The 27,454-nt window shown below is 39.1% G+C and overlaps 3 protein-coding genes across 5 annotated transcripts in view; 1 reads left to right on the forward strand and 2 right to left on the reverse strand.

Annotated features, from left to right (window-relative positions):
* The window catches only part of creb3l2 (cAMP responsive element binding protein 3-like 2), a 28,828-nt gene extending 21,040 nt beyond the window's left edge, over window positions 1-7,788 (reverse strand). For both annotated transcript variants that reach the window (XR_003936955.1, XM_030150624.1), the window contains exon 1: window positions 7,208-7,788. Coding sequence is in view for 1 of the 2 variants with exons in the window: in XM_030150624.1 (XP_030006484.1) it covers window positions 7,208-7,306 (99 nt within the window). In the remaining variant the exon portion in view is untranslated. The remainder of the gene's footprint in view (window positions 1-7,207) is intronic.
* A 1,156-nt stretch (window positions 7,789-8,944) lies between these two features.
* On the reverse strand, window positions 8,945-16,357 carry ssbp1 (single-stranded DNA binding protein 1). Of its 2 annotated transcripts, XR_003936827.1 has the most exons (8): window positions 16,298-16,357; window positions 15,833-15,917; window positions 14,301-14,358; window positions 14,051-14,191; window positions 10,951-11,038; window positions 10,127-10,215; window positions 9,957-10,052; window positions 8,945-9,923 (listed from the first exon to the last, which is right to left on the reverse strand). XR_003936827.1 is itself a non-coding variant. In XM_030149408.1 (7 exons), exons 2-7 carry the CDS (start codon window positions 15,854-15,856, stop codon window positions 10,009-10,011), a joined length of 444 nt encoding a protein of 147 aa, XP_030005268.1. In that variant the 5' UTR covers window positions 15,857-15,917; window positions 16,298-16,357; the 3' UTR covers window positions 8,945-10,008. The 2 variants fall into 2 exon arrangements, 1 of the variants encoding a protein (XP_030005268.1); XM_030149408.1 differs by having other exon boundaries at window positions 8,945-10,052.
* A 3,188-nt stretch (window positions 16,358-19,545) lies between these two features.
* The window catches only part of lamb1b (laminin, beta 1b), a 33,712-nt gene continuing 25,803 nt past the window's right edge, over window positions 19,546-27,454 (forward strand). The window contains exons 1-3 of the mRNA XM_030149405.1: window positions 19,546-19,640; window positions 20,051-20,226; window positions 24,941-25,076. Of these exons, the coding sequence (XP_030005265.1) occupies window positions 19,607-19,640; window positions 20,051-20,226; window positions 24,941-25,076 (346 nt within the window). The 5' untranslated portion in view covers window positions 19,546-19,606. The remainder of the gene's footprint in view (window positions 19,641-20,050; window positions 20,227-24,940; window positions 25,077-27,454) is intronic.

The raw sequence follows: 27,454 nt of genomic DNA on the forward strand, positions 1-27,454 counted from the left end.
TATGAAACAGGACTATTTTCATAATTTTACTGATTTCTTTATTTGAGTGAGAAAATTAAGGCTTTAAGAAGTTAAACAACCAGCAAACTGTGACAAAGCAAGAAAAGTGCAACAAGAACATAGTGGTAGTAGATAGCAAATGAAGGACAAAACAATGGCAGTATCTCAGTAGATAAAGCTGCATGTTTAGGAGGTGAAAAATGAGGAGGAACAAACAGTTTGGACAGGAGCTGACTCGTCCTCCCCAGATAAAAGATTCTGAAGGAGCAACAGGAGGAAAGCGGGGTGAAAGGTTAACTAGACAGTGGATGGAGAGGTGCTGAGGGTACAGAGTAAAAATCCTGGGTATGAGGCCAAAACCATAAAATAAACAGTGATGTTGAGACAGGTTCACAGTCCTTTCACTGCACTGTTTTTACCAGCTGCGAAACTCTGCACAAATCACACTTCTGTAGATGTATTGTCTTTAATACTTCCTAAACACAACACCATATATAAAGTGGTACACAGTGAAATAGAAATGTGTAAAAGAAATGTAAAAAGAGATGAAGAAAACAAACAAAATGACATGAAAGATAGAAAGAGTAAATTTGTTAGTATTTTACTCATGCTATAGCTTCAGGCTTGTTTAGGGCTGGGTGTCTAAATTACTCAGAGGGATATTAAACCCACACCCTGCTAACCACACACACACACACACACACACACACACACACACACACACACACACACACACACACACACACACACACACACACACACACACACACACACAACCTTTTATGGAGCCTAAAGCTAAAGAAGTGGGGGCTGAGGTAGAGACAGAAATACAGACAGAGGGGTAGAATTAGCTTTGCCTCACAGAACCAAGGCTCCTGCGGATTTTCCATAATGACCCCTCACACTCTGATTACTACCTTCACTTTGCTCTGAAATGGCTGCCTGCAGCAAACTGAAGTCTGAGGCCATTTTCAGACTCAGGATAGAAGTTGCATCAGATTTAAAAGGCAAAGACAAAAACGTGCTTTCCATGTGCGTGTGCTTCTTCACGCCAAGGACGCAGAAAACAGTAACGTGGCTTCAACACTCACATGAATAATGAAGAACAGGACAGATATTGACAAATTTGCCAAATATTCAGCATTCCTGTAAGGACTTGGTTCTAATGTAGGCTGAAAAAGGCAATTGGACGCAGAGAGACCAATCATAATGAAACATTAGAAGACTTGGTTGGAAGTGTTTTAGTCCAGAAGGAGCTAATTAACAGATTCACATTAAAAAGTCAGAACAGCAATTTTTCATGTCAAGATTTGTGACAAAACTTTTGGTTTTATTCTCGCAGAGCAGAAGTGGGAAATAAACTTTTCATTACTGTACTGAGGTGGTCTGCATTTAGCTCCTAGCAAAATATTTGTATCTTTTCTTACATTTTCAAAATTAGCATCTTTGTGTAGTGCAATGTGTTTGGATTACAAATTTTAAAACGCATTACTATGTCTTTACAATGTTAAGACTGTTTTCTGCCTAAATGGATGGAATAATGATACAGAGGAACACACACACAGATGAAACCTGTGGAAGAGAAGCAACAAAATAATACATCATGTTCTCTTGCTCACACTGAAAACTGGTTAGTTAAGGTTCATCATTTGCAGGATATGGTTTAATAGTTGACATTGTACTGTATAATAGTACAAGGTATATAATAGGTTTTCATAGAAACAGCAGGTAAACCTCTTTCATACTTTGAGCATATTTCAGCGCCTATATTTTTTCCACTTTTATTGCAGTTAAAAAGTTCAGCCAGTCCTTCTACTTCTACCAGTTACACTTCTACTAAAAGTAGTGTGTACTTTAGCCGCTTCTTACGCAGAGACTTCATTTCACTACTGTCTGTTTGCCCTGAAAGAACAACCTGAACATCCGGCACCACACCTGCAGTAATAACACAGTTTGCTTCATTATCATGCAAAGGGATGATTACACTGAGTACAGATAGGGAGGATAGATGCTAATAAGCAAAACTGTTCTTAAGAGATACTTCACCTTTGACTGGTAGCAAATTGTGATAGTTTGTGAGATAATGTGGTCATTTATTCAGTTTTTTAAAACACCGTTGTGTAAATGTGTCCTGATGTTGTCGTCCTACACACTGACGCTCACATTACAGCAGACACACGGTCCATTCAGATGCAGACAGAGTGAGGCCACCAGGGAGCAGGATGCCCTGCACCAACGGAGAACAGGCACTGCACTGTGAGCACATGGAGCAAGCTGTTCACCCTCCACTCTGCTGTGTTTGTCCACGCTGAATGAAATAACTCCAGCCTGAGTGTGTGTGGAGCTGTTGAAGGTATATTTAATAAGAGTATAGGATTACAGCTTGTGTCAGCTCCATGGACAGAGGTGGCTCTTTATCTGCAGGTATGCTATGTGTTATGCAAGCAAACACATAAATGCACACATGCACATGCACACCAGAGCAGCCAGTTCAACATGTGCTGAGCAACAACACGTCAAAACTAGTATATCATGTGCAAATGAAAGGCCTCTCTCGTCTCCACAACAGTTTGACTGATATGTCATCTAGTGTTACACTGGTAGTACAGTGGTTTCATGACCAAATTATAACTATATTGTTTATCTGGATTCTTTAACAGGTGTCCATGTGTTATGGTTCATGTATTGTAGTGTTTGTGACAGCAGTCATCATCATTTTGTATAATATTGTGGATAATTATTTTATTATGCTTTTGATTTATTGCATGAACCTTGTAAAGGTGTTGAGTCCAAGGCTGGAAACAACAGAGAGGCCACAACTTCCACTCAAAACTACCCTGAAAACCCTAAACTGGCATGTTCACATGTGCACTTATTAAATAACTGTACAAAAATAATTAAGCCCTTTATGCAAACAGATTAAAAGTCCAAAATGTAAGATTAGAGATTTGTGTCTGCATGTGTGCTTGCATTAAGTTTGTGTTGGGTCTTTGTTGTGTTGACAGTCAGCCTTTTGTTGACATTAGTTAACTCCATTACTAAGCTAATAACTTTCTAAGTTTCCTACATCCAACCCGGATGTACTGCTCTCAGAGTACTGAGTCTCTGTTGGGTTTCCAGTGAAAAACCTGTTTGCTCCTGAGTTCTGCTTCGTCTCTCTTCTGCTCGTCTACAGTGGCGACAGTGTGTAATTTGTTCACCAGTTTCCTCATAAAACAGACTCCAACACAAACAGCACATAAACTTGCATGCACACATTATTCCTACTGAGGCTTTAAATAACTATTAAAAAATCATTCACTAATCAATATCCAAATGATCTGATTCGATAAAACTATTAGCTGTTCATTTACAGGTGAACTCCTTTGTTTTGTAAATGTCATCCCTTTTGCCTTTTATGCAGCACTCATTCATTTAGCTATTTTTCTTCATTTGTTGCACTCTTAAGCTTTTGGTCAGCTATATTGTAATTGTTTTAAACTGTGACAGTAAAATATGATTAATTGATTATTTCACCTTGATTAGAACAGGCTTTCCCTCATGTCAAACAGACAAAGCCATAACGTGTGTTAATACTCTTGTGATGTCAGGAAGGTTTTTAGTGGCAGGTGAGTAGGATGAAAATAAAGGGCTCCACCTTCAGTGACGTTTATTAAAACCTGAGGAACTTGATTATGATAAAAACTATTACACAACAGCAACAGACAGAGGAGGGACCTGATCCGGATCCTGGGTTGAGGATTCCCCACATGCTACAGTCTAACATTTGCATTGTTGTGAGGAATCCCATGTCAACAAACCACAGGAGAGAAAGTGAGCCCCGACCCACAGGGGGCTCAGGCATTTGGGGGGGGGGGGGGGGGGGCACAAAGACTTCAGTCTGAGACCCAAACACTACAGTCTTGTTGGCTCTCACATTCACGCACCCCCCCACCCCACCCTCACACACATACTACTCATGCTTTACTATATATAGAATATTCACTGCGCTAACAAGAGCATCATTTTCTGAACACAACCTGGGCTTTGTGTGTTGGAGGAGTGCAGCTTCTCTATATTTTACCCCTTTTTGCACATGTTTTTTTAGAGCAATCCAAGTGTGATATGGCAACTACGAGGAAACAGAATTGAACATAACTGTCCGGTATCACCATTAGTCCATTTGGCATTTTCCCCCTGATTTTAGACACTTGGCTATATCATTTTTAGTTAATAAGTGTCCTTTTGGAGCATTTAATAATTAACACATCCCCGTTGATAGTTATTACTTCCAGGTCTAAAACCTATTAATAACAGAGAGTTATATTTGTAATGGTTGTGTGTAAAGAGACAGGAGGCCACATATTCTATATGCAAATGTGCTTGATGCACATTCTATGCAATTTCTGCTACTAGGAGTCTCACAATGAAAAAAAGATGTGGTTTGTTCAATTGTAGCATATTGTGGGGTCATGGGAATTGTTGTTTTATCCTCTAATACTCATGAAAATCTGTTTCTCTGTGTCTGACGTGACTCAGGTGTAAACCACAGTAACATTAAGTTTTATTCCTATGATGTTCAGTGATATATATATTTTTTGTTGTGTCATTTCATTTCAAAATAACATTAAATGTTAACATTAGTGGAGTGAATACAATGTCACTGACAGGTAACCCAATTAAATTATATGAACCATAAATGGTACATATTATACCTTTAGTGCCTGTCTGATCATTTTAAAAGCCTCAGTTGCCTTTTCTCTTTCTAGCAGATTATCTTGTGATTCCAGAATGGACACAAGTTAGTTCAACTCTTCTTTAAATACAAAACCATTTGGAAATGCATAGTGACAGTTTGTGTAAATTGTTAAATATTTTAAATTAATCTAACTGTAGGATGGTAAATGAGAACATTGCACCATGTTTCCATTAGAACTGCTAATGATCAATAATTAAATTTCAATGTAATATTCAACAGACAGAGCTGACTATAGCAACAAGGTTAACATCTGTGTGGCTCTGTAAGAGCAGACAAATAATACAGGCTTGGTTCCCTCTTTTAGATTTTAATCTGGAAAACAATGACTAAGAAGATGATGAAGTAAAAAGTCTGAACTTGGATTAACTGACAACCATGAAGCACACTAAGCACCACTGTCGACACTGACAACACTGTTCGGTGCAGGCTTTACTTCACTGATTCTTGCTGTTTTTAAGTGGCTTGCACCTATATTGACACTCCTTAAGTTTTATCATTTAGTCTGTCTGATTTTGCCCTCACAACAGGTGACCAAACTTTGTGTAGCAGACATCAGAACAGCTCTGTGGTATCTGACAGGAATTGTAGCCTCAGGACTTATTTAAAGATCTCGCATTCACAGTGTGAACCCTCTGAAGCTTTAACAGCACAAGTCTTTACCTGTTAGTGGAAGAGGCAAATGTCACAGTGTGTGTGTGTGTGTGTGTGTGTGTGTGTGTGTGTGTGTGTGTGTGTGTGTGTGTGTTGTCTCAGGCTCAGTCGGCCTCTGTGGTGTCTGATTCCCATCCTGCAAGCCAGCTGGATTTTTTCCTTGTAAACCATATCACTCCTCCTCCTCCCATCCTCTGGACACACACTCATGTGCACACACTATGCTCTTGGCCTATGGTCTTACCCACAAAACCATATGGCTAAAACGCACACTTCAAGTTACATAAGAGAACGTAAAGGCCTTTTTGAAATGTAGGATTCATCCAAACAGAGATGCAGTGTGAATTTAAGGGAAGGATTTAGAGCAACTTTCACAAGAAGCTATCACTTAACATACAGTATACTTCAAGAAAGAAAAAGAGGAATGTAATGTCTGATAGCAGCCACTGATGCAACCAAAATCTGACATATGTAGCTCCTGTTCATAAAGAAATACTATGTGAAGACTGTATAAAGTATGCTTGGATGCACTGATTCCAAACTTATTAGCAATGCATGCTTTTAACTTCTGTTTTGTGTAAAGGGCAAAAATACCTGAATTTGTCAAACAGTATGGAAAACAAATGGAAACACTGAGGTTAATCACTATTTGATGCCTCAGAATGCCAGAATTAATTTTAAAAAATGCAGTAGTGATTACAAGTAGGCCTAGTTGTTGTCCATGACTAAACTGAGATTATATGATACTTATCTTCTTCTCAGTGCTCACATCCTATTAAAATTTCAATTAACTTAAATAAATGTATATAGTTTTCTGCCTCTGACGCTTTACCAGGGGCTTCTAAACACTCAAATACCAGAACACATATATTGTGTCTCCCTGGGATCTAAGAAGAAGAAGAATTCATTGAGAACTACTGTAACATTCACATTTTGTGCTGATTTTTCCATTGTTAAAATGCTGCACAAAGCATCTGAGATGAACAGATCAGTGAAGCAAGAAAGATAATTCTTCTGCTAATTGAAGGAGGCAGAAGGAGAAATGTACCCTGACTTTTTACTTCAGTAAATGTAGAAAGAAAAAGCCTGAATGCTACTAAAAGTACAGAGACATTTTCAACAAATTGCAATTTAAGGTATCAAAAGTAGAAGTAATGCCTCCTTATTGTGCAGAATGGCTTTCAGTACAATTGTCTTATACTATTGTAGGATATTATACAAATACATGTGAGAGCATTTTACTGTTGCAGTTTGTCAATGGGGAGCTTATTTTACATTTTTCTATTTCAGATCAGTGGTATAGTTTTTCATCATGTCACATAAGCATAAGTGTCAAATAACCATAATGGAGTGAGTAAAACATCTTTGGAAATGTAATGGGTTACAGTGTAAGTATAAAGTATGAGATGAAACAATATATTAGTGAGTAAATATAATGCTACATTCTACCACTGGAATGAGGGAAATGAATCCACATATTAAAGTATTTTGGGGCATTTTACCCTTAAAAAAGGCTATGTTTGGGGAAGACACCCTAAAGGAGTTTTACTTCAATGTGTTTTAGAAAAAGAATACTTTAACAAAGCCCTGCTGATACCTGGTGCATCCTGGACCCCAAGTCTGTACTTGTGAATGGAGAGCAAGGCACACACAGACACTAAACAGATTACCCTCCCCCTGTCTTAAAATAACTCCTCACGCTGAGATAAAGGTGATTATTTCTAACTAATATCCTAAGTGTCAGCCCCAGGCCCCCGTCGACCCCCTCCTTGTAACCCTCCATCCCTCCTCATCCCCAGGGTCTGGTGGATCACTTACATTGGTGTAGAGTGCACAGTCCACCTCCCCGGCCTCAGATAGCTCACTCAGGTTCCTGTCCCAGTGTAGGAAGGCTTCACTACTGTCCAGGATCTCCATGATGTCCTCCACAGACTCTGTCAGGCCCTGTGGATGGTTTGGGTTTTTTCCTCCAGAAGCAGCAGAGACACAGCGGGGCTTGTGTTACAAATGGAAAACTCCTCTCAGGCCAGAAAGTGAAGTTAAAGAGCACCAACTCCGGGAAAAGTTTTGGACAACTCAGATGGCGGATGTACGTAAACACAACACTGGAACCGGTCAGACCCAGAGGGAAAACACAGGTGTGGAACAGCAGACGGATCCAGCTCCAGTTTTGTTGTTGTTTCTCATCTCTTTGGTCCAGGGTCCACAAGCAGATTTCTGTAGCCCCTCTTCGCTTTTCTTTCCTCCTCCTCCTCCTCTCACTCCAGACAGACTGGAATTTATGGGCGGAGCCAGAGGAAAGAAATAGGAATAAAACAAACAACATACATGCTATGAAATGATTCACTCTGTTATCGACGACTGATAATACACTGAACCTTTACCATTATATATCAGAGTTCAGATTAGGATTTAAAATGTCAAGGATGATGATTTAACGACTCCAGCTGTTTATCATTGTACTTGCATTAACTGCTTAAAGTACAGTTTCCGGTCTTGGATTTCAAAATAAGATCAAAACTATAACTTCAAAGTATTCAAACAAAACCAGGAAAGGCCTCAGTTAGGTAAATATTTTTAATGTTAATTTTTCAACCAATATCTGTTTTTATTGTAATATTTTCATACCTTACTAAAAAATGACAAACACACTCACGTTTGGACTTTCTAAAAAATGCCTGTTGTTTAATTAGCGACAAATTTGTATGTAAGATTTCTAACATATTTTCTATTCTGTGTTTTTTCCCTCAGCTGTGAACACATTATAATATCTTGCTTTCTAACCTCATATTTTATTAATTTGTTTTAACACATTCTGCAATTAAGAGCATCTTTTTTTTTTGTTGTTCTTTTTAACTGTGCCACCAAGTGTTGAAAAGTGCCTCTGAATAAAATGCAATATTATTATACTAATATGCTGTACAGTTGAGACGTTTACCTCTGAACTTACAAAAAAGGACTAAATTGTCCACTGAATCTTACTGATTGAGTTACTTTACACATTTAGCATTAGCAATTGAAGTTTATTTGTTTGATGTTTTGTATCGTTTATAAGTCACAGGCTGTTGTTGGGAAGGCATAATTGTTTTATTGTATCCATAAACGAGCTAAAATAGTAAAAAAAAAAAAAAAAAAAAAAAAAAAAATATGCTAGGGATGTTATTTTAAAGTCCTCTCCAAGTTTCCGGTTTCACTATCAATATTTCCGTAACTTCACTGCTCTCAACTGATTCAACAGGTTTCTGTTAAAGCCTGCCCACATCTATCTTATTGGCCAATCAGATCATTCCTCTGTTTAAAGTCCACTCTGTCAGGCTATGGAGCTTTAACTGACAATCCATGTAGCCAATCAGAAAAGGCTTTAATACTTCTGGTGACCAATCACTTTAGGCCAAGAATCCCTTCGACAAAAGGCCGCCCACAGAACCCGACTGACAAAAACAAACTGAGAAGTAATGGACTAGTAGCAATTTTGGCCTGTATGACATTACTTCCCCTTAGATTTAGTTTTTGGTGTTTTACTCATCTACAAAGAAAGATAAATACAAATATACATGCATTTATGAAGAACAGAAAGATATAATATACTGAGTACAGAAGGTGCGCACACATTTATAAACAAAACATTCTAGGGAAAAAAAAAACTATTACAGTAACCAAAAACAGAGAAGAAACAACTGCAGTGTGATGAATGGAGATAAGTAACCAGTCACTATTGAGGAAGGAAAAGAAAGATAACTGAAAAGAGCATGACAGAGCAGAAAACTAAAACAAATGAAACATCAAACAAACTAAACTGGTATGAACTATTAGATTTGTATATACTGGAGGCACACTATCTAAAAAAACGAGTTAAAGATGGACTGTACACTTCGTCTGCATTTGCGTACTGGACAACTTTGCACCCAACTGTTTCAGCCATCTGCGAAGTTGTGAAACCTTCACTTGTGAAAATTTTGCATGAGCAGGATAGACAGCTGGTATCAAATTGGACCAGGTTGAAGGACATAATACTGCCTTAAACCTTTACATTTCTGAGGACATCTTATCTTGAGTGTGATTTGTCCTCTCCAGAGGCAACATGTCCGCAGTTATACATGCAACCAGCTACTCACGGGCAGTATTTGAAGTGTTAAACGTTTGGCATCTCCCTTGTAGTCAAGAGAATATTTCTAAATTCTTGAGCTACCGTATGAGGAGGGTTTTCCCGAATCTTGGATCAAAGAAAGATACATTTGTACATGACAGTTATCTTGGGACATTCATTAACAGAATCAGAACTTTCCTGATGATTTATGTGAAGCAACTGAAACAAGTCTTGCTTCTAACATTATTCTCAGACACTAAACATCAGTATGTGAGTGTATATATTGTATGAACACAGCACAATTCAAACCAGCATATTTACACTTCCAACAAGGGGTGTTTTCTGTAAATTCAGAGGCCACAAGTGATATTTCCCACCAGTAGGAGGCGTCACAGTCAAACATGTCCCTTTGTATAGGATCCTTATACAAAATTCCTTTTGGTGGCGTTCAGGTCCACAGTCTTATTTTTGTATCAACACAAGAAAACTGTACAAAAAGAAGTAGTCTTGGACGGATGAGAAGAGGACATTTTCAGGTCCTGTCTCGCATGTTGTCACTCAGGAAGACAATGTTATCTGGGGAGACAAAAGCAAAGTGAGGACATAAGGGGCTACAAATGTTTAAGTGTGCATGTGTGTAATTCTCAGACCTGCAATGATGGTGGTGGCCTGCCGTCTGACTTGGTTCTTGTCCACATACTCTCCATAGTCCAGTTTCCCTTCTACTAGAATCCTCGACCTGCAATGCACAGACCCAGAGTCAATTCATGCAGCAATTTCAACAACTCTGTGAGCCTGAAAATCATTGTAATGATTTTCAAGTAGTGATAAAGAGGATTACAAACATTCAGTGATATGTGCTGTTGTAAATGTTAACAGTAACTCACTGTGCTAGGTGAGGATTTTTAAGTGAGTTAACCTTTAACATCTCTAACAATGCTTTTTGACAGTGAAGCATTCACCGTGCTTTCAAACTTTTTACATTGAAGTTAAATTTTAACATCAGTCAATGGGTAGTAGTACTAATGTTTCATTTTTTCCCCCATTTGATCTGTTTACCAAAATGAAGCAACACATCCTTTGAATTATCTTTGCAAAGAAGAATCACTATGTATAAAATACTAACACATGGACAGTGGAGAAATGGATTGTGGCACAAACGATTACAGTGGTTTAATCTGTTGTGACTGAAAAACATTCAAGCTGACCACAGATGCAGCTCTGTTTAAAGAAAGTCTTAAATATAGATTCTAACCTTCAGAGCTATTTGGAGCTGAAAAGATCAACTCTACCCAGACTATTATTATAGTGGCTGAGTGGTTGAAGTTGTAAACCGCAGAAACACTGTGTCCTCAGTGGTATGATATCCCCCTCTCTACCCACGCTTCCTGTCTACGGCTCCATTTTATACAATTGAACTCAGACACAAACAACACCAGGTCCTCTCCCTGGTCAGGGGTCATGGAATTCGTACCCTTTCCTGACGTACTGGTAGGCCACGTCTCTCAAACCAGGCTTAAACACGGAAACACGGTGCCAGGTTGTTTTCTGACTGACGTCACCTGGAAGATACCAGCACACAGAGCAACACAAATCATTTAACACTGCACATAATACTTTTAAGTCATCCACAGCATATATACTTTTAGTTGTCACACAGGTCAAACAAAGCATCCAAGAAGACCAATTTTGTCCACAACTACTGAACAGGTTAAACTTTACACTTCAGTGATCTTTTACCAGATATCTGAAGGTTCACCATGTTTTATTTCACACCCTATAAGTCATTTTATGTACTACGTAAAATGCTATGAAATAATAATGTAAAACTAGCAATACAGCTTAAAAGTTACTTAAAAAAATTGTAGCCAACAAACAGTCACAAGATATAACTTATTACAGAAGGAGATGACATTTAGCCTAATTCTGATATTTTTAAAGATAATTCCACATATAGATTCATAGTGACCCTTTACAACAGACATTGTTCCGAGTACTGTTACAAGACATTCACATTTAGAAAAAAATTATAAAGAAAGTCTATAAATTGGTGTCTAAATTATTATTTCCTCTAAAGTATAATACAATGAAAGCATTCCCTATCACTAGGGCCAACTAGTCTAATACCGCAGACTATTTAAACTGTTTTTGACAGTTTTATATTGACAACTTTTATGTAGCCTAATAGTAAAGAAGAACCACTTTATAAATCTAACATACTGCATTTAATAAGAGGCATACTATTGCACCCTCTAGTGGACACAAACTGTAACTCAAATACACTGGAGCATAAAACATTACAATACACTAGGCCTGTAATGGTACACAAAATTTTCGGTTCGGTACGTTTTTGGTTTTCAAAGCCACAGTTCGGTTTTTTTTTTTGGTTCGGTACGGGAAGAAAGAAAAGCCCTCAAAATGTCTATTAATGCATTTATGATTTTTTTTAACATTTTCCCCCCAATTTTTGGAGACAATAGAATATAGAAAAACAGGAATAATATAATTCTGCTGCTAAAATTCAAATAGAAAATAAAATAAATGATTAATATTACTAAATGTATTTTAAACATTAGTATTGCACTTTTCCCTGAAAGGCAGTTTTGAACAAACAAGAAAAATCTAATCACAGTTCTGTCAGTTCACATTCTGCATAAAAATAACAACAAAAAATCCACATGAAGTGCAACATTAACAAGAGGGTAAACTGGTATTCTGTTTAAACAAACTGAAGAGAAACTTTGACAACACAATGAACCAAATTATTTATTTTAGGACAGAGAACAAACTGTTCAGGACACTGTGTGTATTTGTGTGTGCCTGTGTGCACGAGGGATATATATATATTTTTTTGGTCAGAACCGGGGGGGTAGGGGGGGCGCGCAGTTATATACCTGGGGGTGCAGTCCATAACTAACGTAACGAACGCTGTCGTGAAACGAAAGTGAAACTTTACATACTTTCTACGTTTTATTTATTCCTCTATTATACAGCGTGTGTGATAGACAGACAGACAGACAGACACACAGAGCTCGTGTCAGTGTTGTAGAACTACCGTAGTTCCGAGGGGCCAAACAAAGTCCGTCTTATTAACGTCTCTTTCTTCGCTGTTGTCTTTCACCTGAACCTGAACTGATCCAAACTGGTCTGTAATGATGGTGGAGGGTCTTCAGTCTCTTTCTTCCAGGTTCACATCATATTTGTTGTTTTTTTTAACCTTATATCAACTGTTATTTCATATTTCGGGTCAATGTGTGCTCCTTTATTAAGTCCGTGTGAAACTTGCGCTGATTTAAAGTTCCGCGTCAAATGACGTCTTTCATTCCTTTTTCTTTTTCTCATCATACTGTGCCGTTTCGGTACAGCTGTGCACCGAACTGAACAGGTGTGTACCGAAACGGTTTGGTTCGGTACGTGTACTGTTACAGGCCTACAATACACTTACTTTACAATAACATCATCCAACTGTATTTAAATGTTCATTCATTCATTTTCTGAACCCGCTTTATCCTCACTAGGGTCACGGGGGTCGCTTGGAGCCTATCCCAGCTACATAGGGGCGAAGGCAGGGTACACCCTGGACAAGTCGCCAGTTCATCGCAGGGCTGACATATAGAGACAATCACTCTCACATTCACACCTATGGGCAATTTAGATTAACCAGTTAACCTATTAGTGCATGTCTTTGGATGGTGGGAGGAAGCCGGAGTACCCGGAGAGAACCCACACAGACACGGGGAGAACATGCAAACTCCACACAGAAAGGTCCCACCCCCCGTCGACTGGTGTTGGAATCGAACCCAGGACTGGGAGGCACGAGTGCTAACCACTGCACCGCCGTGTCGCCCTCCGTATTTAAATGTAGTTGCCTAAATATCCTTAGCAAACTATTCATGAGAGCTGATGAACACAATTGCATTAAAAACCTGATTTCATTCATGTTGCTCACCACATTATTATATGATATTGTTTATTATTCATTTATTTCCTTCCAGTTTAACACACATTATTTGTTATGCTACTTTTGTGCTCATGTCAGATTGATCTTCTGTTCACCAATACAGTTGCTTTAATTGGATAGATGAAAAAAAATGCTGTTTTAAAACTACTTGTACCTTCACCACCTTTGTAAAAAAAAATGGTGGCAGAGAAATGATAAAGTGCATTTCAGTAATACTGAAGGGCAGGAGGCCAAACTATGTAAGATGCAAAAAAGGTTGTTTATCTTTGCTGCTGAAGGTCAACAGCGGAAAATTTCCATTGTAATATGACAAGTATTTGGTAAGAAACACAGTGTCTAAGAGTTTGAATTTAAGATTAGTTCAACCAGACAACAGCACTATGGAAGAATTTTATCCAGCAGCTCAGAAACACAATAGCACATGGCTGCTTTTGTGTTTGGTGCACTGACACCAGATACAGCCACCAAAATCATCCTAGAGTAATACTTTTTTTCTAAATAGAGCTACTTCAAAATATCACAGAAAAATAATCTTATAATATCATTACCCCCCCCCAAGCCTGCCTTGAACTGGATAAAATACTTCTTTCCACAGTTCTCACAGATGTCCCACCTGTTGAGCTCATCTCTCCCTCTCCAGAGCGCCACATTTCATTAGTTGCTAATGAGAAGATGGTGACAGGATTACGACCTTCAACTTGTCTCATCACTGGGTCTTGACCAACTCGGCCTAAAAGCTGCACACGATTTATTGCTTAAAAAAAGAAAAAAAAACAACTCTTAGGGTGTATACACGATGACATGTTAACATCTATTAATATACTTCAATGTATGACTCACAGAGCAGCAGTGATTTTACTTACATCTCTCCAAGATGAGGCTGGAGTCTGTGGTCCTGAACCTGACCACCTGCCGAAAGATCTGTGGAGGAATGGAAGTATGATCATCATGACGTTTACTTCAATGAGTTACAAAGACTAAACTGTGCAAATAATTACCTGATATTGTTTGCTTTAATGAGTTCTGTACAAAGAAACTTACCCAGGTCAACTATAAAAAGGCCAAACTAAGCTACTCTTGAACAGATCTGCCTATTATGAACAGAAATTTCTAGTCCAAAGAAAATGTGCATAAACTTGTTTCTGTACCATACCAGATACAACCAAGATTGAAATGTATAAAAGTAACCGTTCCTGTGTGGAATGGTTGATTACTGGACTTCATTAGAGTCAAACACATTCATACAAATTTGGACTGAAGGCTAAGCATACATTAAACAACTGCCCCCCCCCCCCCCCCGCCCCCACACACACACACTAAGCATGAAAACCACACACATAACATTAACACATGGCACAGACATGCAAATCACATCTGCAGCTCACACTTCTGTATTTTATACAAAAATCCAAAATGATTCTGTGATATTTTCCATTTATTTGCCTTTTTTCCCTCTATCTGTCCTTTCTTTGACTGTTTACACCATTTTGTTCTGTCATGGATTACTCTGATTACAGCTGAGACGTGTAAATAATCCATAACAAAATACAACAACTCATTCATGAGGAAATGTCTGATTAGTCATCCTGTGTCTGCACTACATGTACAGCGTATCCATTTGCTGTTCTAAGGATTTTTTCCCCTTTTTTTCTGTGATAACCAGATCCAACGACCCAAATATAAGGCAAAGAGCATATTTATGTGGGATAATGTGGGACAAGTTACAATGTCATCTACATTAGCCCCACACATTCTTACAGATGGGTTTTCAAGCACTAATAACATCATTTTCAGGTCATTTTACAAACTGTAGGTAAATGAGGAAAAAAGTACTTTAGTCAGTTATTTTATGAAAAATAAAAAGCAGAACATAACAAATGCCTGAAACTATTCACGTGACTTTGCAATCATCCACTAAAGGTGTCAATACAATATCAATGATATACTGTTGATCAAAAACAACTATATATTTTGACTCCTCAGCATGTTCTTCTCCAACTGTTTTCAATAAAATATAGTCAAGTTGAAGACTGCATTTAAAAATATGGACAGAATAAACATTAAATCAATAATTCCCTTGTATTGAAATCCATAAGGGCTCTAGTGTTACTGTGCAACACTTTACAGTTTTACTCCCAAATATACATTTTGTTACACAAGTTAAATTACATTGATTAAGTTAATAGATATGGTAAAAGGATGACATCTTAAACAGGATATCGGTAACTTTTATGTTTCAAAGGGATGCTTTATAATAATGCTTTCTATTACCAATTTTCCTGAAACATCATTTAAAATGTGCAATACATTAGGATGAAATCGTGCTTCACTATGTGGGACGCCCTGTCACCTGTCTGCATCTGTACCTGATGAAGAACAGTTTCCCACCCCTCACCTGAGCTGAGGCACTTCTCAACATCTTCTAAATGGAGAGGTGTGCACACTTTAAAGTCAACTGAAGACGTCAAAGTGGATGAGGTCTGAAAGATACAAAGAGCAGAACACAAGAGAACAAAACTAAATGGGGTGTCTTAAATTTCCGTGCGATTCATTGTATATTTTATCACTGCATGCTGACAGCAGTGTGTCTTTGCGGTCAGAAATAAATAAAGTGACAATCAACGGAACATGCATATGTCAACATGGGCTCAAAGTCGAGGCAGAGCTTCCGTTGAAAACCGGTAACGAGGCTCGTGTAGTCTCCCGCCTTTGAATCGGAACGTGAAATAAACCTTCAAAATGTAGGTTTTTCTCAATACATTTCCATAGGACACAAATTCCCACAACGAGGCACCATGTGAGTGTAACGACACATAAAAACTGACAGTGTATAAGAGACAAAAGCTTGTTGAAAACTTACCTGATGAAACACTTCAGAACAGATCTCGGTAACCTCACGCTGTTTCCGGTCCGCCTCCAACAGTCGTCCCACATAACACCGGGGTTCGGCAAAAGAGTTCCGCAATCAAACTTTTATATTTCAAAAGATAAAATTTTGTTTTGATTTAAAAAAAATAATAAGTGGGCAAAAAAAGTAGTTTCAATAGTCACTTAAAACAGGAAACGAATATACTATCAGTCTTGTAAATTACACAGGGTAATTTGGAATTGTGTCAGTATTTGTTGTTGTTGGATGATTGATGTTGGTCCCCCTGGGGGATAATGAAGATACCTTGAACCTAATAAAAATTGGGAGCATTTTAGTGAAACCTGAAATTATACTAATCACAAATTAGCCAGACCATGGGAACAAATCATTTCTTTTAAAGGTTGGTAACTTTTCAAAATGTGACCTGAATAAGTTTATTATTTCTCTCCATGTCCACGAGGGAGCACAGAAATAAGATTCCCTAATATAACTGGTCTGATAGATTTGATAGATTTTGTCATTTTTTCCTTTAATTTGGTGATCGTTATGGCTGTGTTACAGTTTATGACATGAATTTCTACAAGAATACATATTTTAGACATATATTGTATTCAGTGTCAGTTACTCTGACAGGTCTATTATACACTACAGACACTTTTTGCACCCTCTGGGGACACTCAAGTCAAAATGTGCATGTGAAAAAACTACTATAAAGTCATGCTTCTAGTCATCTAATATTTTTTTATCTGAGAGTAAAAATGTGGCTTCAATGTAAGTTAATAAGGTATGGTTGACTGACGTTCTGGATACTGCGCTCGGATTGGCTGGCGTTGTGTGATGCTGCGCTCTCATTAGCTGGCGTTCTGTGACGCTGCGCTCTGATTGGCTGGCGTTCTGTGACGGTGTGCTCTGATTGGTTGACGTTGTGTGACGCTGCGCTCTGATTGGCTGATGTTGTGTGACGCTGCGCTCTGATTGGCTGGTGTTCTGTGACGCTGCGCTGTGATTGGCTGGCGTTCTGTGACGCTGCGCTCTGATTGGCTGGCGTTCTGTGACACTCCTCTCTGATTGGCTGCCGTTCTGTGACGCTGCGCTCTCATTGGCTGGCGTTCTGTGATGCTGCACTCTGATTGGCTGGCGTTCTGTGACGCTCCTCTCTGATTGGCTGACGTTCTGTGACGCTGCGCTCTGATTGGCTGGCGTTCTGTGAAGCTGCACTCTGATTGGCTGACGTTTTGTGATGCTGCCCTCTCATTGGCTGACGCTCTGTGACGCTGCGTTCTCATTGGCTGGCGTTCTGTGACGCTGCGCTCTGATTGGCTGGCGTTCTGTGACGCTCCGCTCTCATTGGCTGGCGTTCTGTGACGCTGCGCTCTAATTGGCTGACGTTCTGTGACGCTGCGCTCTCATTGGCTGGCGTTCTGTGACGCTCCTCTCTGATTGGCTGGTGTTCTGTGACGCTGCACTCTGATTGGCTGGCGTTCTGTGACGCTCCGCTCTCATTGGCTGGCGTTCTGTGATGCTGCGCTCTGATTGGCTGGCGTTCTGTGACGCTGCGCTCTGACTGGCTGATGTATTGTGACGCTGCCCTCTCATTGGCTGACGCTCTGTGACGCTGCGTTGTCATTGGCTGGTGTTCTGTGACGCTCCGCTCTCATTGGCTGGCGTTCTGTGACGCTCCTCTCTGATTGGCTGGTGTTCTGTGACACTGCGCTCTGATTGGCTGGGGTTCTGTGACGCTGTGCTCTGATTGGCTGGCGTTCTGTGACGCTGCGCTGCGCTCTGATTGGCTGGCGTTCTGTGATGCTGCGGTCTGATTGGCTGGCGTTCTGTGACGCTCCTCTCTGATTGGCTGGCGTTCTGTGACGGTGTGCTCTGATTGGCTGGGGTTCTGTGACGCTGTGCTCTGATTGGCTGGCATTCTCTGACGCTCCTCTCTGATTGGCTGGCGTTCTATGATGCTGCGCTCTGATTGGCTGGCGTTGTGTGACGCTGCACTCTCATTGGCTGGCGTTCTGTGACGCTGCGGTCTGATTGGCCTGCGTTCTGTGACGCTGCGTTCTCATTGGCTGGCGTTCTGTGACGCTGCGCTCTGATTGGCTGCCATTCTGTGACGCTCTTCTCTGATTGGCTGCCGTTCTGTGACGCTGCACTCTGATTGGCTGCCGTTCTGTGACGCTCCTCTCTGATTGGCTGCCATTCTGTGACGCTGCCCTCTCATTGTCTGATGCTCTGTGACGCTGCGTTCTCATTGGCTGACGTTCTGTGATGCTGCACTCTGATTGGCTTACGTTCTGTGACGCTGTGCTCTCATTGGCTGACGTTCTGTGACGCTGCGCTCTGATTGGCTGACGTTTTGTGACGCTGCCCTCTCATTGGCTGACACTCTGTGACGCTGCGTTCTCATTGGCTGACGTTCTGTGACGCTGCACTCTGATTGGCTGACGTTCTGTGACGCTGCGCTCTGATTGGTTGATGTTCTTTGACGCTCCGCTCTTCTTGGCTGCTCAAATCAAATAAATGAATGAATGAAAAAATGCCTGTTTTGTTTAAAATCATTGCTTCCTGGTGCTTTTTAAGGCTAAAAACTCAAAAAAGACTGTTCTAGGTAATTTGCAAATGCCCATGTTCCTGTGACTTTAATAAAAGAAGCCTCAAATCATCGAAACTTTCACTGCAATTTTTTGGAAAAGCTACCGCAAAATCAGGCATTTTAGTCCACAATAATAAAAATTTTTTTAAAAATCCTGCGAAATCCTGGAGGGACTGATTTATTAACCGTCAAACATAAACACCTCCAAGGGGATCTTAAAAATTATGCTTTCTTATTTTTGAAGAACAATGTTTTTCCTTAAGAATATGACAGGAGTGTGTGAACAGCACATAACTAAATAAATATAGCTTCACAGAAAAGCAAAGGAGCTCACTTTATTTTTAGTAGATCCAGAACATTATACAAAATTCCATTAATTAACATATTATAGGAGTAACTGTAGTTTATCCTATAAATGTCTATCTTTGTCTTTTTTTCATGTTTGAAACGTCAGTCACTCTATATATGATTGGACATGGGAATAAACACTGATATGTGATGTTTTGAGTCCGTGGGGCCAGCAGAGGGCGCGCTCATCTCTGAATGATCCGAGGCGCACTGTGGACTGTGGGGTGGAGTTGGTTGGTGGGATGCGGACTTTCTACAAGACAACTCCTCCTGCCTCAGACTTCACTCTTCACACACATAAAAACACACAACGCTGCAGGAGCCATCATCAACTCCGACCAGGCGTCCTGTCAGTGGAGATGCTGATCCTCGTCCACATTATTACAACTTTGGGTGAGTCTGTTTTACTCTTAAAGTCTTACATGTACAAACACAAACGTCGGTAGATGCTGTCAGCTCAGTGGGTGGAATTTCTGCAGCTGCCAACATGTTTTCAGCAGTCCAATGTAATGAAAACCATATGAAAACTATTAACTACTCAAGTCAGAAAAGGTAAATAAGAGAATAAGAGTGAATACCAGGGTATCATAAGTAAACAGCTCCAGTATTGGTGCAGAGTGAATTCATGTGAGTTTCATTATAATGAATTAACAGAGAGTTTGTTCAGGAGCTGAGTTTTACAGCTGAAGGCAAAAGGAGACATGGGCTTTACTTTTACAAGGCCAGTGGCTGTCTAATGAAGGAACAAATCCACTTCAGAGTGTGGTCAGACCATATGCACTGACAGCATCTCATCCCTTCAGCCCTGTGGTGGCCCGTCCGGGCGCAGCAGCAGCCGGAGTTTCCGGATGTTTGCACCGAGGGCAGCTGTTACCCGGCCACCGGTGACCTGCTGATCGGCCGTGCGCACAAGCTCAGCGCCTCCTCCACCTGCGGCCTCAAGCAGCCGGAGCGCTTCTGCATAGTGGGACATCTGGAGGTGAGAAAACCCATGACCTGAAGGACCAAACACATTAACACCCAGCAGGGGGTTGAGTTGAATGAGGATGATTTGACTGGAGAGTGGGTCAGTAGGGTGGGCCAACAATCATGGTAAAAAAAAAACAAGTTTCAGATAACCTCAGTTAGAACCCTGCATTAGGTTTTGGCATTCAAAAGATGATTTAGGAAAACATTTAGAAGAAAAAGGAGATGTTTTAGAGGTTGCACAAAGCCTCTTCATCAGAGCGTGGTTTGAAGCCCCATCACCAGTGAAAGCCCCTGCAAATGATTTGGCATTCCTTAAAAAACTGTCACAGAATGAAAATTCACTTGTCAAGAAAGCAGCCTTAACAGCTTTCGGCCGACATCTTTGGTACTTGAGTGAAGAATTGGTTGGCCTGGCATTCTTGGACTCCAGTGTGACACAAGAGCAGAAGCAGCTGATGGTTCACAACATGATGGAAAATGAAGGTTCTTTGGGTTCCACTAAAGTGTTGGGATGTCCTTAATCCATCAGATTATGACGGGAAGCAGATCAGTGATTTTGTCACCACCAGCACGATGTGTTTCTTTGAAACTTTGGTTCTGCCACAAACATTCTTCAGAATTCCTCCAGAAGACTGGGCTGATGATGAGGACTTTCAGAAGGATGCAAAAATCGTGCATTCCAGAAAAGTTGTCAATGATGTTGCTGAAAGAGGGGTGGAGCTTATTCAAGACTTCAACTGTAGCCGAACAAAAAAGGAAGATCACAAAGAGTTCTGGCTCCAAGTTGTTAAAGAACACAGGAACATTTTTTGTAATTTCAATAAAGCAACAGTGGTGGCTGGACTTTCTAAGTACCATTTTTATGTGAGTTGCAGTTTGATTTTGAGAATAAACTTACAAATTATTCTAATATGCCCTATTCATTTGGCTAGTTATGTTATAGTATACAGAGCAACCTTCACGTGTCTTGTGCAACCTCTAAATATTAATTAATTTGCATAAAATTTGGACTAAAGTAATTTGGCCAGATATGGAACCAAATGCAGGGTTCTAATCCAGAGAATCTTAAAAAAAATTTTTTTGGACCACTCTAGTGGGTCAGAGAATAAACCCTAACCATGTTTAGGAAATGCTGATCTTACATCCATACCACCCACAAACATGAAAGGAGGATTGTGGAGCCATTAGGTTCCTTCTAGATCAGGGGTGTCAAACCCATTTTCTTTCAGGGGCCATATTCAACCCAATTTGATCTCCAGTGGGTCAGACCAGTAAAATAATAACATAATAGCCTATAAATAATGACAACTGCAAATTTTTTAGTGCAAAAGATAACATCAAATGATGAAACTATTTCTATCCAAAACAAAAAAGATGTGAATAACTGGAAACAACTGAAATTTCTGAAGAAAAATAAGTACAATTTTATCAATATTATGCCTCAACTTATCATTTCTACATGTGCATTACAGATCAGATCTACCAAGGCACAAAACAGGCAGAATTTTGTTAAAATTACACTTATTTTTCTTTAGACATTTCAGGTTGTTCATATTTGTTCAGGTTATTGACACCTTATCGGTAAAGGATATCATAATTTAATGTTCTTTGCAATAAATCAAAGAGAAAAAAATGATGTTGCCATTATTTATAGGCATAATATCATATTATTTTTCTCACATTAAACCAAGAAGAACATTTGGAGTCATTATTTCTAGGTTATTATGCTGTTATTTTTGAGTTTGATGCCCTTGACTGTTATTATCTTCAGAGTAATTTTTGCATTTTGCACTTTGTAAATTCATGTCGCGGGCCAGATTGGAACCTTTGGCGGGCTGGTTTTGGCCCCAGGGCCGCACGTTTGACACCTGTGTTCTAGATGTTATTTGGTTTATGTGCTGTTGTAGAGTGCTTGCATTTTTTCCATTTCCTTATAAACCAGGTCTGGATGGTATAGAGACTGAACATTACACTGTAATAACTAACACTACATACAAGTCCATACATCAAGCACACAGCAGCACAAAACAATTCATTTTAAGATTTGCGTAAAATGAAATATGTATGATTCTATCAGACTGCACCACCAGCACTGACCAGCTGAACCAGAAATCCACATTAAGTATATAAAATTATTCACACATATGATCACCCTCTGTTAAAGAAGCCACAATACATCTAAGAAAGAATTATGGCATAATTCTTCTATATGACTACAGTTATTTTGTAATAGAACCACTACATATTTCATTTCATTTTCTTGACTTATAAGAATAATACTACAATGTATCAATTAATCATCATTTTAATGAAACTTAAGGTTAAGAAATGCAAACACGGGGCGCTTCAGTACAGGAATGCACTCTAAGTAAACACCTTTATTCATGCAGAGTAATTAGAAACAGCAAACTACTAACTTAGCCTTGGAAAGCAAGAAGGAAAAAAAAGCAATACTGATGCTGTCATATTAACTAATGACCACATCTGTAACTTTATCTTTAATGCATATACAGAGGTATACACTGACTGATGTACAATGTAAGTAATAAGACATAATTTGGACAATTTTCTTTGACTTTTAAATGGATGTATTGTTACTTGATGTAAAAAAAAAAAAAGCCTGTATATGACAAGAAGAGGTCATTTATTTTTACAAAACAGAATTCATTACAGTGATATGAAGTATATCAACACTGCTAGCCTTGAAGATGACATTTTTATGACAGTGAGTTATTACCTCTGAATCCTAATGAGAGGAAAGTTTGAATAAATGAATTTGAGTGTAATCTACCCCTCATAAATCACATGGAATAACAGGATTTTACTAGTGTGGTGGTGACAAAAACTAAGAAAGATATGACCAACCTTCAACACCGCCCTGTTTTTTAGGTCTGTTTCTGTAACTAAGCCGATAAACTATTTGGATTATTTGTGTGCGGGTGCGTTCACTTGCTCAGTATCTGCTTGCTGTCATGTTGAGTGGGAGTGCAGACATTCCCCTCCACAATAAAGTGCTGTATGCTTCACAATCCCAGCCCTGTGTGCATGAGGGCCTGGGGGGCGAGGTAGGGGATATTCTCTTTTTATCAAACCCCCTTTGGCAGTTCTGCTGTGTGAATGGTGTCCTTATGATATCACAGACACAGTGTGAGGATTTTTTTGTGCCAGCTGATGAGCACAGTCCTAAAGTATGAGCTGCAGATGATGGGAGAAGGAAGTGAAGTCAAGTAGCAGACATTTTTTTATCATACCCTGCTAAGTGGAGCCACTTACCCAGACTCTAGTCACATTTCAACACAGACATAGTTGGCGAAGACGCGGAGAAATTGAGAAACTCCTCTTGTTTATTCACTCTCTGCTGCTGTTTTGTGATTTAAGACTGTATATGTGTGTGAACCAGAGTAAAACTTGTGCACATGCCAAAGCATCTGGCATCCAGGCCTCCAGTCAAAGTGAGTGAGAGCTCCAGCAACCTGATATATACACACCATTAATCTGAATCCAGCTCATCGGAAGCAGGTCTGGACTCTGCTTTCAAGGGCTTGTTCACTAAAATTAAAGGGAAAACCTCTGCCCCAAAGCATTAGCTCGCTATTGTGTAAATGAAACTGTACTTACAGTTAAGAGTTACATAAAGGAAAAACAACCCAAAATGTTGACCTAACATTTAGTGTTAATCATGAACAGAGAAGTGGCAGCAGCTGTCAGGAATACTTAAAATTCATCTAAAGCAAAATTCCTAAAACCTCAGGAGTTGTTCCTTAATTTAACCCACAAATACCTAAACAGGCACCAACAGCAGCCAAAAGCCTCTACTGATCGAAAATGTTAAACAGCTTTTGAACTACTATTAATACATTATAATAATTGAGATAAAATGCAGTGTCTCAGCTTTTCAGCATCATCATATTTGACCCATTTGGATGTTCAAAGGCCCCGTAGAACATAGAAACACTGTCATTGCCACCAGTAAAACCCATGTAGTTTGATAAAAAACAGTGGTTGTTGACACGTTATATTTTTTTAAAAGGTCACTTGCTTCAGTTTCCTCTCTTCTGTTGTAATAACCTTTGACGCTACTCAGTTTTTATGAACATCAACATGATGAGCAAACGTATAATGGGAAAGTACCTGATATTCACAGCAAAATGCAAAATGTAGGTGATAATATTATAATTAAAAGATGATAAATCACTTAGTAACTGCTAAATATAGAGAAAACTGTACTTAAAGGTCCCCACAAAAATTGTTCTTTTTAATTTTATGCGTTAAATGTGAGGACTTGTTTGATTCTTGGTCTCAAATGAAACTTTGGGAATCAGTTCGACATGGTAGAAAAGAGAAAATCACATCTGCACATGAGTTTATAATAAAAGTAATTGTTACTGCTGCCACATTTAGCACTATGGAGGCCTCCAGTTTGTATTATGAAACACAAAACAAAGATTTAATCCATCAGTTTCACAAAAAAAAAAAAAAAAGAAAAGTGCAGCTTTTACTGATCTAAAATTTATACATCAGAAATCCTTCATTATTAAAACAGCAATATGGTATTTTGTGTTGTGGTTTTTTAGTTGATGGAGATTCTTATAATCAGGTTTTTCACTTAGAAGGGTTTAGAAGAGGAAATCTCCATAATTAAACCTCAAACTGTCTGAGGGGTTATTTACTGCGAGTAAGGAGATATGTTCATGTCTGCGCTATGTGTGGTCTCTACCCATCAGGAGGAGAAGAAATGTTTTGTCTGTGACTCCAGGCAGATGTACGATGAAGACATCAATCCCATCAGCCACACCATTGAAAACGTGGTCACCACCTTCGCCCACAATCGCCTCAAGACCTGGTGGCAGTCGGAGAACGGTGAGAAACATGCATGAGAAAGACTGAGGAGAGTTTGTCTCTGAATTAAAGAGTCAAAGACAGATTCCTTCAGGTTTAAAGGAAAGGAAGAGCAGTGTAGTGCGTGAACGTGAACTGACAGTGTTCTCATGGGAACTGACCTCGGTAATGACTAGACAGGAGATCACAGAGCCAATCACCGCAGGTTTGGGGGGCGGGGCTTATAGGTGTGCAGTGGAGAACAGGTGTGCAGATAGAAACAGATGTGTGTTCAACACTTGAACTCACACAGACCGTCAGAGTGTGTAATGAGACAGCGTTACAAAGAGAGGAGATGGAAATGACGTAAACACTGATTTGACATAAAAGTCTAATCTTTGAGTAATAAAACTGTTCAGTATAACCATGAAACAGACAAATTATGTACGCTTTATCAAACAACATCCTACTATGTACTTACATCTATACATGTGGTGATTCCAGAGTGGATACAGTATATCTGAATTTGATTGTCTGTCTCTTAAATGTTTCTTGATTTGATCCATTTAGCATATTTTGAAATAATACCATGCTCAAATTTATGCAGCTTTCCCTTTTTGCCAATTTAATTTTCAGCCCCAAGTTATTCACTTTACAGTCATAGAAGAGGAAAGAAACATAGGGAAGAAAAATAGTCAAATCTAACAAACCAGAATCAGAGAATTCTGACTTTTTCTATATTATAAGATTGCTCAAACTTCAGCACTTGCTCAATTCCTGCATGAAAAACTGTTTATTAGAAGGTAATTCAAGCACATGCACAATTTATTACTTCCGCCAAGGAGGTTATGTTTTTGCCGGCATTGGTTTGTCTGTCTGTCTGTCCATGTGCAAGATAACTCAAAAAGTTATGGACGGATTTAGATGAAAATTTCAGGAAAGGTTGATACTGGCACAAGGAACACATGATTAAATTTTGGTGGTGATGGGGGGGGGGGGGGGTGTCACTGATCTGCCTTGGGAGAGGTCTGCGCTGTCAGAGTGCTTTTCTAGTTTTTTAGTGTTACTTGCCGCTATTGCATTAGAATGAAATGGTATAACATGAATATATGGTAATATTAATCAGTTTAATACTTGTAAATGTCCCAGTCATGTTAGGTAATCGCTGGTGCTATGTGTCTATTGCTTTTTGGCTGCATGATTTTGGCCAAAAATAAAATCCTAATTTTTTTTGTCTAAAAACTCCATTTCTTCAATTTCAATTTTTGGGTAAAACTACAAAAGACAACAAAAGTCGACGTGTCGTTTTTTGTTTAACACTGCTTCGTGGTTTGCATAGTGTTTGAGGTTTGTTGTCCTGGAGACATGTACCATTATCTTATAAGGCTACTCTTCATATTCTTCATGTTGTAGTTAATGAGCTTAACAAATTTCAGTAAAAATTTAAACAAATTCTATTTAAAATTTTTAATTTGATCACATGGTGCTTATAACATGTTTTGTTTTAGTTGACCGATGTATTGTAGTGTTGATTGAAACTATTTTAAAGTCGCCCTTTATTATTTTAATTTTGCAGCCTGTGTTTCTTTTCCTGAGGTACATCAAAATGAGGACTTCATCTCAAAATGTATTAAATATTAAGCAGGTCAGAGCTGCAAGAGCTGAAATTTTGAAAATACACTCCTTCCTTCTGTAGCTCTTTCCTCTCAGTCCAAAGTAATCGACTAAATATGAATATAGATGAAACTGAGGTTTCCTGCCATTATGGGAAAGTGAAGCTTACAGAATCTGATCAATTATCACAGCTGTAAAGCACATATTTAACCCCCTTTCTGTCTGAAAACACCTGTGATTAGACAAAGTGGGAAATAATCATGGAGTATGATTTCTACAGCCTGAAAACACATGGAAGAAATATATGCAGAAGTCTCATGTCCTCTTAAACCACTTGAATAAAAATATGTTGAAAGTAATTTTGTCATTTTTGCCCAGTGATACTTAAAACTATCAAGCCCTGCAGATTTAATTTGACTATTCAACTGTTAAATACTGGAATATTAACCAGTAATTGCTCACATACCCACAGTAGTTTTAATTTCCTGACGTGTAAATCTCCATGTAAATAACTAAAGTCTGGGAATAAGACTTTGAAACAGCTGGTGAACTCAGAATCCAAGAAGAAACTGGCGGACAGCACTGAGGGGATTAGGAAATCCCACACACAGCCATTGTGTGTCTGCAGTTTCCTGCTGTTTCAAAGACATCTGCATGACTGGACACCACTCCCACCGTGACTCACACCTCTGACAGATTCCCACCACTGTCCAGGAGTAGTGGAACAGAGTACAGAATAAAATGTGGGAGTTGGACATTTTCTGTGTTTTTCTGTCATGTGTGTCTTTTAGCTTTTTTATTTATTT

Source organism: Sphaeramia orbicularis, chromosome 12 (genome assembly GCF_902148855.1).
Source record: "Sphaeramia orbicularis chromosome 12, fSphaOr1.1, whole genome shotgun sequence".
In the NCBI taxonomy this organism is placed as follows: domain Eukaryota; kingdom Metazoa; phylum Chordata; class Actinopteri; order Kurtiformes; family Apogonidae; genus Sphaeramia; species Sphaeramia orbicularis.